Raw genomic sequence first — 14,957 nt, forward strand, 5'->3', positions numbered from 1 at the left:
TCATCACGAGGAGATCTAAGGGCTGAGCAGATTTTGGACGCATCAACTTGTATGTTTTTTAATTTTCTTGTGCTCAAAGTGGGTACGTTAAAGATTTCAAAGAATTGCTAACTCAAGCTCTAGGCTCCATTACATTGATTTAACCATTACATTGGTTCTTTTAAAACTACAACAATTCATCTAGATTATAATTTCATGATTAAATGTCTTTACTTAGTTCACATGTTTGTTATATCTAAATACCTTGTTAATTAAGGAACAAGTTTTGGAGATAATGGCTCCATAATTGCGTTATGGGATGATGAATTGCATAGACCTATGGGCTAGACAATAATCTAGCGTGATCAAGATGAGTAACTCCAATTTTATTTTATTTTTATTAGTTTTTTTTCTTTTTTACTTTGGTGTGAAATTATTGAGTCATATGGATATTGCAATCTCCAATGCTCATAGAGTATCTTGGCATAAAATAGCAAAAAGAATATGTTCTTGAAATTGGATATTGACTGCAATTAGAATTATTATCTATTGGTATCTAGTTTATGTGCTCTTTCTTTTGAGTGCAACTAGATAAAAAGTTTACATGGGTGGCTGAAATTATTAATGCATACCAATGCCATATTTGGCATATCATAAATTATCAGGTTAAAATGTGGATAACGACTTGTGTATAGCCAACTTAATCACCATGAGAAACTTGGACAGTTTGAAGGGTTGAACCTCAAACTTGGAAATAAAAGATGTTGTTTTGTTTAACAACACTATATCTTGCATGATTCTTAAAAGATGATCTTCCTACTATTGGAAAAGATGAGTCAAATGTACTAGCGGTGCAAACTATTGACTTGTGAAAATAATCTGATTTTCTATACCGGAACTATGTTCTAAACGACTTGATTGACGCATTTTATGGTAAGTATAGTTTAACGGTTCTTCAAAAAGAAATGTGGGAGTCCTTGGACTTCAAGTAAAGATCTGGGGATACTGATGATAAAAAATTCTTGATGGTTCTACTTTTATATTTCAAAATGGTGCACTCAGAAATAGTGACGAGTCAAGTTCTAGAATTACTGAGGGAATGACCTGAGTGAGTCTATCCAAGTAGCTACAATAATTGAGAAGCTACCATCTACGTGAAAGAATTCAAGAACTATTAGAAGTACAAAAAAAATTAAAATAAAGAGATGACTATATTATCTATTGAAAAATGCGTTATACAATGCAAGTATATTCAATTGTATGTAGCACCATGCATATATGATGAACTTGGGTTGTGTTGAAATATTTCTTGTTGATCACATTTTGTTGTAATCATATGAGGTTGCATTATGCAAATTTATCACGTGTATCTAGACTATATGGATTATGTTAAATCCATAGTTGGCCATGATTAAGGGTCGTAGGAGATGAACGATGTAGCATAATTCATGCAATCTAATTCATTAGTGTTGTGTGCATGGTGGTTATAACCTATATATGGAGGACATATAAAAATATAAGGTCATAAAACTTTATACATAATAAACCCGAATTGTGGAGGTTTATGACTGTAGGTAGTGAATCTCATGAAAATCCTTCAAAACAGAAAGTGTCAACTAAATTTACAATAGAATCTGAGTTTGTAGCCTTGGATAAATGTGGCAAAGAGGCCGAATGGCTATGGAATTTCTAGGAAGATATTCCAGAATGGGTTATTATGTAACTTGCACATTTGCATTGGGTACATATGAGATATGACACTTATTATTTCTAGCAGTTGATGTGAATATTTGGTCCATTGGATTGTTATGGATTGATTTTGTGGATGATCATCCGGTTTAAACTGCTATATTGTTCTCAACTTGGCCGCACCTATCCTAATGTATAGTTGCTTAAAAATACATTATTGGCCTATGATAGGTTTGAGAGATGCAAGTTAAAATTGCTCATACTATGAGAGATGTGAGGACTAGTCTCTTGATGATTAGTGCACTTCAAATATGAGGAGTCCATCAATGTACAAAACATGTAGATGTTCTATTGCTAGTAACTTGACAATTTTGAAAGTGTATGCACATACCTACAAACTTCCTTATAAAAATTTTATCATTAAAGTGGTTTTCCAAAATTGTTTTATCTATTAGTAAAACTTATTTATTTTCTTCTTGGGTTTTTGCAAAACTAGTCTTGTTTTGTTATGAGAATTCTATAATTTGTGTTCCCTAATTAGTTTGGAACATTTTGTAATTATCAAGGTAAGGTAGGTGGCTAGCATCTCACTTAGAATGGACTTTATGGCTGGTCATCTCCACCCTGGTGGCTAGCATCTCACTTAGGAATGGACTTTATGGCTGGTCATCTCCACCCTACAAATCTAAGAATCTCAAAGTCACATGGGCAAAGGAAAACTTTTGTTTTTGGTTGCTAGCATCACTTGTGCCTGCTATATATATAGATAAGAATCTATTGAGAGAACACAGAATGTGATGTACAACGTTAGGTCAAGACTCATATGTCGATGACATTATACTGTTAGCTAATTGATCTTGAATGAAATATAACACATGACTGTGTAAGGTCAAAAGGAAAGGATTATGGATCCACTGACCAAAGGTTGAATTGAGATCAAGTTAAAGAAACATTAAGAGGAATGGGACTCAAGCCCATTAATGAATAGGTTGATTATAGTGGAAACCTAACCTAGTTGACTGCAGATCCCAAGATCTAGGTTCAATAGGACAACTAAACTGTAACGATCGACTGAGATCACTGTGGAGGGGGGCGGTTGATCCTCTACCCATTCCTAAGATGAAAACAATGATACCCGTAAGGAATAGTTAAGCTTATGTTTTTAATGATTCTTATGCATTGGACAAATGTTGGATCCAAGCGGAGTAATGCAGGTTACTCTTAAGTAAGAAATCACCTATGTGAGAGAGAAGAGGGGCTACTTCAAAGAAGAATTGTGAGAGCTCAATAATCTAGAAACTCTCGCGGAACCAGGATGATGTCCACGGCCAAAATGGACATAACCATGAAAACTGTAATTGTTCTAGGGGAATGCCCATGTCGAGTATATCATTATTTACACAAACGGTAAAGCAATTCAAGGACACCGCGTCTACTGATAAGCCTATAAGTAAATATACATTTACAAGGGAAGGTTCAAAGGCAAAACCTACTTATCCTAGGTAGGCATTAACCATAGAACTCTATCACCATGTCGAGTCTTTGTTTTATCCGTTGTCTATTTTCATTCATGTGGGGGATTATTGGAAAATGAGCGTATGTGAATGAACATCATTCATTAAGAGAAATTTTGGGAAATAAGTGCATAAAATAATTATGGTTGATTGGGTGTTTCAAATCCCAAGGATGGTTCATGCATGGAAGTTAATAAATATTTGGGCTTTACAGTTCCCAAGCAAGGTTCATGAATGGAGTGTTATAGGTCTTTCATTTCCCAAGAGACTTCTCATTTCCAAGCTTGGTTAATAAATGACCGAAGCTTTTCGTTTCCCAAACTGGATCCATTAATAACCAAAGCTCTTCGTTTTCCAAGTTTGGTTATAGATGAAAAAGGACTTTTGTTTTCCCAAGCTTGTTAATGAGACATTGATGGTAGTATAGAATGTTCATTGTACCTACCAAAGATCTCCACTATAAATTGGGATCCCCCTTTGATGAAGATAGTCTTTTGGGATTTTTCTTTCTTGTGATTTAAGTGTCGTACTAAGATTTCCTTGAGAGTCTTTATAATGTTTTGTGGGTCTTGTTAATGGATTATGGAAATTCTCCCTTTGACAAGTAGAAGGTTTTGAGACTATTACCTTATCCAATTTAGAGTTATGCTAAAGTTCTTTTAAGGGTCTTGTTATTTTGTGGTATTTCGGTGATAGACGGAAGGCACATATCAAGTTTGTCATAACGGTCTATTTTGTGCTAAGTATACCGTTGTTTGTCGTTGTATCCTTGGAGACAGATGTCCGTTGAATCCTCAAGCACACTCTAGAGGGGGTGAATCTGTTTTAAGGAAAGCGTCTGACACGCCTCGATGGTTTTCCTTATTCTTCTCCTTTTGGTTGAGGTTCAGTTTACATGTCTTTCCAATTCTTGGCTTAATTATTTATCCCCCTAATTACAATATGGTTAACAGTTACTACTGCTAGGATCATCTATAGTTGTTCTATAGGAGTGGTTCTGAAATTCTAATCAAGTCATTAGTTGTAAGTTGTAACTAAGATTACAAGGGATTTCTCCTTTTTTTTTTTTTATATTTTTTTTATCAATATTTGGTAGTGTTGTGACCTAGGGTTCAAGGAGTTTGGATCCTTTCAGGTTAGAATTGCAGATTATGCTCTCCTCACATTCAAAGGTGGCCCCTTTCTTTTAGTTTGATAATTTTTTTTCTCTTTCCTTTTTTTGATAATTTTTTTTTTCTGTTAAAAAGAATGATTAAAAAAAAATCCAAAAAGAACATAGGGGTATTTTTGTCGTACAATTTACTAAATTAACAATTTCTATTAACCAACTAATTGAGTGTCATATTTGATCATTTCTTGAAACAACGAGGTAGTTAGATGCAAAAGGGGAAAAAAATTTGGACAAAAAGTGTCACACCCCACCCGCCCGTATCAGTCCCACCCGACAACCCGTGGGTGCGATCCGTCACAGGATCCACGATTTTATCATCAATAACAATAAATGCAAGTAATAATAATCAAGAGCAAGATTAAGTTCAATTTACTTAAATAAAGAGGTTATAGGAGTCCAAATACTCTAAAGGAATGAATCAAAGAAAAAGAATTATAGAAATCAAGTTCCAAAATTTATCGAGTTCAGTGGAAGCAAAATTAAACTAAAACTTTTTTTTTTTTTCCGTTAGCTCACTCCTGGGCTAAAGCCTTCACTTCAGTTCTAGCAATGATGGGAGCTATCCAACTTTGTTCCAAAGACTTCTCAAAATGCCAAGTAATCTATCTTCTTCTGCCGACAATGGGTGCTATAATCACATTCGATGCATCCGCAAGAGGCTTCATGACATACATCTCTGTCACCCACCGAGGCTACCACATCCTCTTCATAGGAGTTGCTCCAGTCATACGGAACTTCTCTTGGTTCAGTAAACCCATCTGTATAATATAATGCAACATACAAAGAAAATGAATGAGTTCGGACGAACTCAGTAAGGAAAACACATCTCACATACATTCGACAGTGTATCAAAGTAAGCTCATATATAAAGAATGATATGCAAATATATGGATGCATTTATGAATCTAACTATGCAAGTCTCTATATGGCAGACATGCTTTAAGATATAACACCAGCCCTCCTCTAGGTAGGTCTAATCACTCTGATCCCTCACAGACTAGTTACCTTTGTTGGGATCCCGGGTAAAGGGGTTCAGTCCTCGTCAATCAACCATGGGTGGAGTTTTGGTCAACACTCTCTTACCATGACCATTGGCATGAGTACTAGCGCATGTCGGGGTTTCTAATCTAATGCAAGGTCATATAGTGACATACTACATGTGGTCTAGATACTTCCCCTATGGCACCAACCAACTAGGTTCAGTATCCTTCACTACTAGAAATGAGAACCCTCACAAGACTACACTCCCTAACCTTATGGTCATCCACATATTGTTGGGGTGGATGCTCTCATGATCCCTCACGACTCCCGGCGGCTCCTTGGATTTCCATGAGCCCAAGCCTAACATATGCAACCCTACCAATAGGGGTGCAAGTTTGGCCCTGGCGGCCCTGACCCGCCCTAAGCCCGCCCTGAGCCCGAATAGGGCTTGGGCTAAAGATTTTGGCCCTAAGGGCGGGTTAGGGCCAAAATATTCTGGCCCTGAATTAGGGCCAAGGGCGGGCCTGGGATTACTCTCTAGCCCGCCCAGCCCGGCCCTGATTTTTGGCCCTGACCCAAGCCCCGATTTTGGCCCCGATTTTGGCCATGATCTTGGCCCCGATTTTGGCCCCCCGATTTTGGCCCTAATCTTGGCCCCGACCCGGGCCCCGATCCTAGCCCCGATTTTGGCCCCGATCCCGGCCCCCGATTTTGACCCCGATCTTGGCCCTGATATTAGCCCTGATTCTGACCCTGATTTGAGTCTAAAGACTCTGGACCCTCTACCCACATGGAGAGGAATTAATTGTAATACATATGGGTGGATACTTGACACGTGTCAAATTTTAGAAACATTATCATGTTTTGTAGAAAATTAATAAAAATAAATTATAACCTCATTACCAATGTAATAAGCATCTATTTGATTTTGACCCTGATCCTGACCCTAATTTTGGCTCTAATCTTAATATTAATTTGACGATGATCATGTACTACAGTACTAGATTTTTACCCTGATCTTCATACTAACATTGATATGATTCTTGATTTTGACATTTAGTCACTTTGATCATATTAGACTATAAATTCACTTTTTGTATTATGTTAAGGTAATTTTTTCCCAACAAAGTCATTTTTAGTTCAATAAAATATTGATTTTGATTTTTGATTAAGGCGAGATAATATATTATAAATAATAAAAACTATTACATAAAGAATTAATATCTAACAAATCTATACCCCAACTTCTCATCATGAATATCTAACAAATCTACTGTGATATTTCAAAAAAAATTATTAAAAACATATAGCTATGTTTGTAACTAAAACATCATTTTCTTTAACTATGAAAAAAATACATTTTTTTTTTGTTGAATACTAAATTATCGTCGATTTACTTGTTAACAAGGTTTTGAATATGATTTTTTTTTGTATTGAATAAAGATATCAATTTATTGAACAGTTGTGAATGAAAACATACCTACCTATGGCTTAAGTTCTTGACTTTGAAGATAAAATTTTCATTTATCAGATTCCTTTTGAATCTCTGATGTTTCTAAGTTTACAAAACGAGTTTGTGTGACATTCTCTATAATTGACTTGACTTTCAAATATGCCTAAATTTAATTACAATTCTTCTCTCTACTTATTCTATTTCATGAATAATTTTAACTCTTTACCACTGGAGAAAAACCAAAGGAAAAAAACAGAATAAAAGAGAGAGAGAGAGAAACTTGGGGGAAAGACATTGAAAATTTGGAATGAAGTTTGACCATTGTCTTAGAAGTTATAAATTAATTGAGAATTGAGAGAAATTTTTTTCTTTTTCCCTTCGAGCTTACATATAATAACCATAATTTTCATCGAATAGCAAATTAAAAAACCCTAGAAATTTGGATTTCTCTATTTCTCTAAAATCTAAATGGGTATAAATAGTTAAATACATATTGAATATAAGTTTTTGATTATTTGTTAACATTTTTACTATTTTATTTTCCATAACTGAGTTTGGAATTTAAGAATTTAATTATTTTAATATGTATTTTAATTACTACCTGTCTTACATTTGATATTTACGACCAAATATATGGCCAATTAAAGCTAGGGACAAGGCCAATTAAGGCCTGGGCCAATCAGGGCCAATCAGGGCTAGGGTTAGGGTCAGGGTTAGGGCCAATTAGGGCCAATCAGGGCCAGGGCCAGGACAGGGACAAGGCCAATCAGGGCTAATCAGGGTCAATCAGGGCCAACCCATCCCGACCCGGCCCAATTAGGGCTAATTAGGGCGGGAATGGGCTTGGCTTGGCCCTGTAGGGCTTAGGGCCAGGGACAATAATCATTGCCCTGAACTAGGGCCAGGGCGGGAATGGGCTCAAATTATACCATATAGGGCTGGGCTTGGGATTGCAAAAGCCCGGCCCAGCCCGGCCCAGTTGCAGCCCTACCTACCAATAAATGATCAACAGTGGACCACTGAATCTCCGCACGAACTGGTTACCGCTGCAGGATGAAACAGAGTCACGTCACTATTATCACAGGTTATTTAGCTTCAATTCCCCTACCAAAAGGGTAATAGCATTGTATGGGTACCTAGCCATGCAATCTAGACTCCTTAGGTATGTCATCCAACAATCATGATAGTGTTGGGGGCATCAATAGGCAGTGTCCCATACCATAGCCTTCTGATATCCCAAGTGATGGATACCCAATTGGATACCCTTCCATCACAATTACATCACATCACCAACCATAACCATTCATTGTATATCACAAAGTAATAAAGTACATATAAACATCATTTACAACATACATTTCACTATTAATCATTGAATTATACAACTACAGCAAGTTATAAGAGCAATGATATATATAAGAAATCAAATAGTTCATCATAGAGCATATCATCGCATATATATAAGAATGTGTCCTTACCTGTAAATATGTAAAAAGCTTACTAAAAATGCAAGTAGACCTCACCCTCAACAATTCCAGAGAACCTCAGTGATCACCTAAATATAGAGTTGAAAAAAATACATTGAAGACATGAGTCAAATCAGAACAATAACCAACTTCACAGAGCTACTGTGGCCCAGCCAGTCGCTTGGGGCGGCTGGTTGGCCAAGCGACCACCCGTGTTCTAGACTACTTCTAAGTCTGAAATTCAGACTTTTGATCTCCCAATTTTAATCCGATTTTGGGATGATCTAAATCCGAATTTCGTTTTTAAGGAGCCCTCAACAGAAGCACAAAACAAAACCCTAGAATTCTAATAATTCAATATTCAAATCATGTCCTTCGATTAGATCTAGTACTTTTCAGTACTTGGGTCCTTTGCTCAATGGGTTGATCCCCAACTCAAACCTAACCCTATACAACACGTGGGGGAATTCTTACCTTGATTCCAGACATCTTCAAACACACCTTGACTCTGACTAGCGATCCACTTTCCCAGTCCATCAGGGTTTCTATAGGTTCTTCTTTGGATTCCCAATAAGGCAGGTTCTTCATCAGCAGAATCCAAATCCATGCACTCAGGGTATGGATCATGGACTTCAATTCAGATGCTTCACAACTTATTCTGGTTGGACCTTCAGGTTATTAGACCTGTAATACGGATCACAGGTTAGAATTACAGGGGTTGTCACAAAAAGTGACCTGAACCTCAAATAAATAAATAAATGAGATTAAGGGATTTCTCCTTTTTTTATTTATTTGTTTTTTTATCAATATTTGTTAATATTCTAAGCTAGGGTTCAAAGAGTTTGGATACTTCCTAGTTAGGTTAGAGGAGTATGCTCTCCTCACATTTAGAGGCGGACCACTCCTTTCTTTTAGTTTGGCAAGGTTTTTGTTTTTTTTTGGGGGGGGGGGGGGGATGGGGGGGTTAAAAAAATGATAAAAGAAGGAAATCCAAAAGGACAAGTATCTTCGTTATATAATTTAATAAATTAACGATTTTTATTAACCAACTAATTGAATATCTTTATTTGATCATTTCTTGAAATTACGAGAAGCCAAATGCAAAAAGGAAATTTTTTTTTGTGGGACTAAAAGTGACATGGACCAAACTTGAGGGGGTCTAGATGAAATTTACCCAAATTGTATTCTTAAAGTTTCATGGAACCATAGAATGATGAGATATTTCCATAAACATCATATTTGGTGCATGAGAAAATTTTCTAATTAAATGCACCCCCTTAAAATTTGTGCAAGGTCATAAATAATTCTAGTCTCACAACTTTTATAACTAGTTTCTAAAGTAAAAATTTCAAATTGCCGTGAAGAATTTTTACTTGTTCATTTGAAAATTTTCTTTCTTGGGAGTTAGCCAAGAATTTTCTAAGGTCTTGAATTATAGAGTGTTGATAATCGCAAAAATGCCTTGACATAATGACCCAAGAATTTAACAAGTAAAGCTTTATTGACAATCTAGACTCTACAATGACAAAGAAAGTCTTGTGGAGACCTTGTTGTCTCTGATTACTTGCCTTAAGGGAAGGGCAAAAGACCTTAAAAGCTTTCTCTTGATAATGATTGAAAATTTAAATGGAATTAGTAAAATTGAATTGATCAAGAGAATAAGTCATTGGATCAAACTGGTCTAGTTTCACTCTAAAGTTGATCTTTAGCGTTCCATCAAACTAGATTTTCGCCCTAGTTTTCTTCATATAAGATCAGATTGAAACATTATCCGATTATCTGTCTCGACCAGTTCTGACTCCAGGTTTCCAAATTCAAAGTATGTTTATCACTGGAATAGTTGACAGGGCCACATAACAAACAACATTGAAGTCATTTATAGCTTACAGGGACATACAACAAACAACATTGAAATCATTTATAGCTGAGAGGGACATATACCAAACAACAATGAAATCATCTAATGGTGTCGAAGAAGAATTGAAAAGGGGCAGCCAAATGGGTCCTATCTTGACTTGGCAGTTTTTGACTCTGAAGATCAGATTTGACTCTTACACTCAAACTCTGCTTGGCAAGAAAGTTGAGTTGTGATATATAAATTATGAGTGAAGCCAAACTGATTATCAGAATCCAAATATTATTAATTGTTTCCATGGCATCCTTCCTTACATTTCTCATGGAAATGGTTTTTGTTTTGGCTTCTTTCACCATTGTTGTATTCCCTGCAACATCAATAGCAGCTCTATCGACTGAATCATCACCACCAGAAACGAAGGCTCTACTTGATTGGAAAGCTAGTGGTTACAACTTTCCTGATTCTTGGAATCCAAATGATACAAGCCCATGCACCAACTGGTGTGGGATAACTTGTAATGCAGCAGGAAGAGTGATGGAGATAAACCTATTTACTTTCCATGTAAGTGCAAATCTTGATGGATTGAATTTCTCCTCTTTTCAATATCTGAAGCACTTGAATCTTCGTTCAAATGAAATTTGGGGAACCATCCCAGGCAACATTTATATACTTTCCAGTCTTACCTTTCTCTCCCTCTCTCATAATAGGATAAATGGATCAGTACCTCATGAGATGGGAAAACTCAATAATCTCAATCTGTTGGACCTCTCTTCCAATAGTGTAGTTGGCCTAATACCTCGAGAGATAGGAAACCTCAAAAATCTCAGATGCTTGGACATCTCTGCCAATAAGATTAATGGAAAAATGCCTCAAGAGATAGGAAACCTCAAAAATCTCATTGGCTTGTACATCTCCACCAATAAGATCATGGGCTTGATACCTCAAGAGATAGGAAACCTGAAAAATCTCAATTCATTGGACCTCTCTACCAATATGATCAATAGCTCAATACCTCAAGAGATAGGAAGCTTGAAAAATCTCACTCACTTAGACCTCTCTGGGAATTGGATTCATGGCTCGATACCACAGGAGATAGGAAACCTCAAAACTCTCAATTGGTTGGATCTCTCTGCTAATAAGATCAATAGCTTTATACCTCTAGAGATAGGAAATCTCATAAATCTCAATCGGTTGGACCTCTCATCCAATAAGATCAATGGCTTGATACCTCCAGAGATAGGAAATCTCATACATCTTGATCGCTTGGACCTCTCTGCCAATAAGATCAATGGCTCAATACCTCAAGAGATAGAAAACCTCAAATATCTCACTTGGTTTGACCTAAGAGCTAACAAGCTTTCTGGTCCGATACCTATACAAATTGGGAATTTGACAAATCTGAATGTGCTAGACCTAAGTAACAATGAGTTTGCTGGTTTGATCCCTATAGAAATTGGTGATTTGGCTCAGCTACAGTTACTTAATCTTTCGTGCAACATACTAAGTGGTCAGATACCTAAACAATTAGCGAAAGTTGGTGGTATCAAATATGACACGGATTTTGATTTATCCAACAATGATTTGGAGGGCCTTGTTCCTGATGACATAGCTCGGATGATTCCACCAGATTCATGCAAGAATAATAGAGGTTTGTGTAGTTACTATTGGAATCTCCCATGTAAAACCAATGAGAAAAAGCATGGAGCCTTTGACCAGAGAAAAAAAGAGAAAAAAATAGTCAAGATCTCCATTATTATATCTTTTTCTGGAATCATGCTTTTTGCATTTGTTATTGTTATCCTTCGTTTCATCATCAGCAGAAGGTCAATAATTTTTGTCATTGATACAACAAGAACTCAACACAATGGAGATATGTTTTCTATATGGAACTATGATGGAACAATTGCATATAGTGATATCATGGAAGCAACAGAGGAATTTGACATCAAATATTGCATTGGCACTGGAGGTTATGGGAGTGTTTACGCAGCAAACCTACCTACAGGGAAAGTAGTTGCTGTTAAAAAACTACATCACCTAGAAACTGAAGTGAAAGCTAATGAGGAGAGCTTTACTAACGAGATATACACATTAACAAGAATAAGGCATCGAAACATTGTGAAGCTTTATGGATATTGTTATCATCCAAAGTGTAACTTTTTGGTTTATGAATACATAGAAAGGGGAAGCTTGGCTTATATTCTTGGAGATGAAGCAGAAGTTGTAGAATTGGATTGGAGAAAACGTATGAATGTCATCAAAGGGGTTGCTTATGCTTTGTCATACATGCATCATGATTGTGAACCTCCACTAATTCATCGGGACATATCGAGCAACAATGTCTTGCTAGATGCAGATCTCGAACCTCATGTTGCAGACTTCGGAACTTCTAGATTTCTAGATCCTAATTCATCAAACCGCACTACTCTTGCAGGCACATATGGATATATTGCTCCAGGTAATTTATCAAATATTCCTCTTTTTTCCATACTTCCATAAATTCTTAGAAAGTTGATAATGTTTAACTGCTCAATCATTTTCACCCCAAAAACTCAGTAAGGAATTGTTTGGAAATTTCCTAAATATTAGAATTAAGAGCACATCTCCTGCATTTTTTAAAAATAATGGCCCCTCCCCCACTTTACAAGCAACATTGCACTTAACTTCTTGTAAAGTAAAACATTGCACTTAACCCAGTTCATTACTGTCTTAATATAATAAAAGATGTTTATTTGATTGTTATAAAAGTCGTGAGATGTTCAAGTAATGTTCTCTAAATTCAATTATTTATCTGATGAACCTACATATATGAGACTTTTTTTTATTGCTTTAATGAACAAAGAATCCTTTTGGATGGTTAGGTAACGGTGTTGTCAAGTTTAAGTATCCACAATGGCTTACGCCTTAAATCTCACATATGACTTTAGTAATAATTTGATTGTTTTTATGTGATTATATAAAGACTTTAAATTTGTTTCCCCTTCCCCACCCCCTTTCCAGAGCTTGCTTTTACAATGCTTATAACGGAGAAGTGCGATGTTTATAGCTTTGGGGTATTGACACTGGAGACAATTATGGGAAAGCATCCAAGAGAACTCATCTCTTCATTACCATTGTTAAACACAAAAGATGTTATACTCAAGGATGTATTAGACCCACGTCTCCCACCACCAACAACATTAGAAGAGCAAGACCTGATTATGCTATTGATGCTTGGAATTACATGCTTGCACAACAACCCAAAATCTCGTCCCACCATGCAATTTGTGTCTTTTAAGCTAGCAAGTCTTACAAATAATAATTGCAACCCTTCCAAATGAGTTCATCATAGAAATTAGGTTCCTCAAACATATATACATATCCATACAATTTTATAGAAGTAGATTTTAATGGCTAAGGTGTTCGCTTGCTGTATTTGAAGTATTGTTATTCTATTTGTTTATTTGAACACTTGTATTTGTATTTGTATGTACCTAATGTTTAAAAAGAAGGTGTGGATGCATGTACTCCTGTATTGAAGTTTTACGTGTATTTTTTCTTGAATTTTTTGAAGGAAAAAAAGAAAGAAAGAGAAAAGGTATATGGAATTCTTTAGAATATATTATGGGTTAAGGATTTTGAGACTCATGTTGCTAACAAAACTATAATTGCAGGAACATATCAATATATTGTTCCGGATAAGTTTTCATTTTTTTCATTCTTTTTTCTATGCTTTGTGGTCTTAAGAATGTTATAATGTTTGAACCATTCAATCATTTTACCCCCAGTAATCCAATTATTTACAACATGAACCTACAGGGCTAGAATTAATTAGTTTAATAATTGCAACCCAAACCCAAGAGAGATGAATTAGGAATGACTACACTAAAAATGAATTGCTAGTTGCACCAACTCAGGACAAACTCCAAGAGAGTTGCTTGTGGTGGTAGGGCATATTTCTAAAGACCTAGGGATGCACTAGTGAGGGAGAGTGGCCAAATTCAACTCGATGGAATTAAAATCTTGACTTTACCCCCAAAAAATAAATAAATCCTGAGACATGTTTTCTTTTGAATAAAGGATCACACTTTATTAGAAAACGAAGACTATAATACACACAATCGGGAACCTTAAGCACTCATCGGTGCAACAACAGTTGCCCTACACATACCCAATCTCACCAGTTCTAAAAGAAATAGCTCATGAAAACAATACACATAGTATACATGTAACCAGTAGAACCTGAACCATGGGAGCTCTAAAGCATCTCAATGCTGCTCCTTCTTGATGTGTTCAGGCTGGGAAGAAATCTGATCCTTAGCAGCTGATTTCAAGGAAGTCAGTGATTTGATTGGCCTCTCTATAGTAGTGAGTAATCCTCCAATCATTCTTCTCCACATATGCTCTCAATCCATACCAAAGTTGGAAAGCATACCATGGAATCCAAAATTCTCTCATTGCCAACACCACTGATAAAGAGTCATTTTCAATCCAAAGCTTCACTAAGCCAAGAGACTGAGCACCAACTAACCCCTTCATCAACCCCATAAACTCAGCCTCTAAGCTTGTCTTGACACCCAAGTACCAATGGAAAGAAGACAAACCCCCCCCCCCCCCCCCAACTCCTGAATGTTAAGTACACCCCAAAGTAGAGCCATCTTTATTGAGCTCACCTGAGCCCACAACAGGTTGCTTTCAAACCACTTCTTTTAGTGTTGTAGCAGGCTTTACTTTTACACGTAAAGCAACCTTTGCCATCACTTCTAACTCAAACTGCCAAGCCCCCCATCCACATAGTAAGTTTCGAACTAGAGCTCCAAAGAAACAACCTGAACTCCCATTCCTCCCCTTTGCCAACTTTATCATGCCT

General features: G+C 36.4%; 1 protein-coding gene across 1 annotated transcript; it reads left to right on the plus strand.

Moving 5' to 3' along the window:
- The first annotated feature begins 10,398 nt into the window (after positions 1 to 10,398).
- Positions 10,399 to 13,626, plus strand: LOC149022497 (uncharacterized). The gene is made up of 2 exons (XM_089150569.1): positions 10,399 to 12,566; positions 13,109 to 13,626. Exons 1-2 carry the CDS (start codon positions 10,406 to 10,408, stop codon positions 13,426 to 13,428), a joined length of 2,481 nt encoding a protein of 826 aa, XP_089006695.1. The 5' UTR covers positions 10,399 to 10,405; the 3' UTR covers positions 13,429 to 13,626.
- The last annotated feature ends 1,331 nt before the right edge of the window (positions 13,627 to 14,957 follow it).

This window comes from Hakea prostrata, chromosome 3 (genome assembly GCF_041222555.1).
Source record: "Hakea prostrata isolate BN-2017 chromosome 3, UWA_Hpros_2, whole genome shotgun sequence".
NCBI classification, from domain to species: domain Eukaryota; kingdom Viridiplantae; phylum Streptophyta; class Magnoliopsida; order Proteales; family Proteaceae; genus Hakea; species Hakea prostrata.

What these genes read in the sequence shown, in the direction of transcription:
- LOC149022497 (XM_089150569.1), top strand. Translation starts at nt 10,406, where the DNA reads ATGGCATCCTTCCTTACATTTCTCATGGAAATGGTTTTTGTTTTGGCT. An exon ending in ATATGGATATATTGCTCCAG is followed by an intron (nt 12,567 to 13,108) that starts GTAATTTATCAA and finishes CCCCCTTTCCAG; the next exon opens with AGCTTGCTTTTACAATGCTT.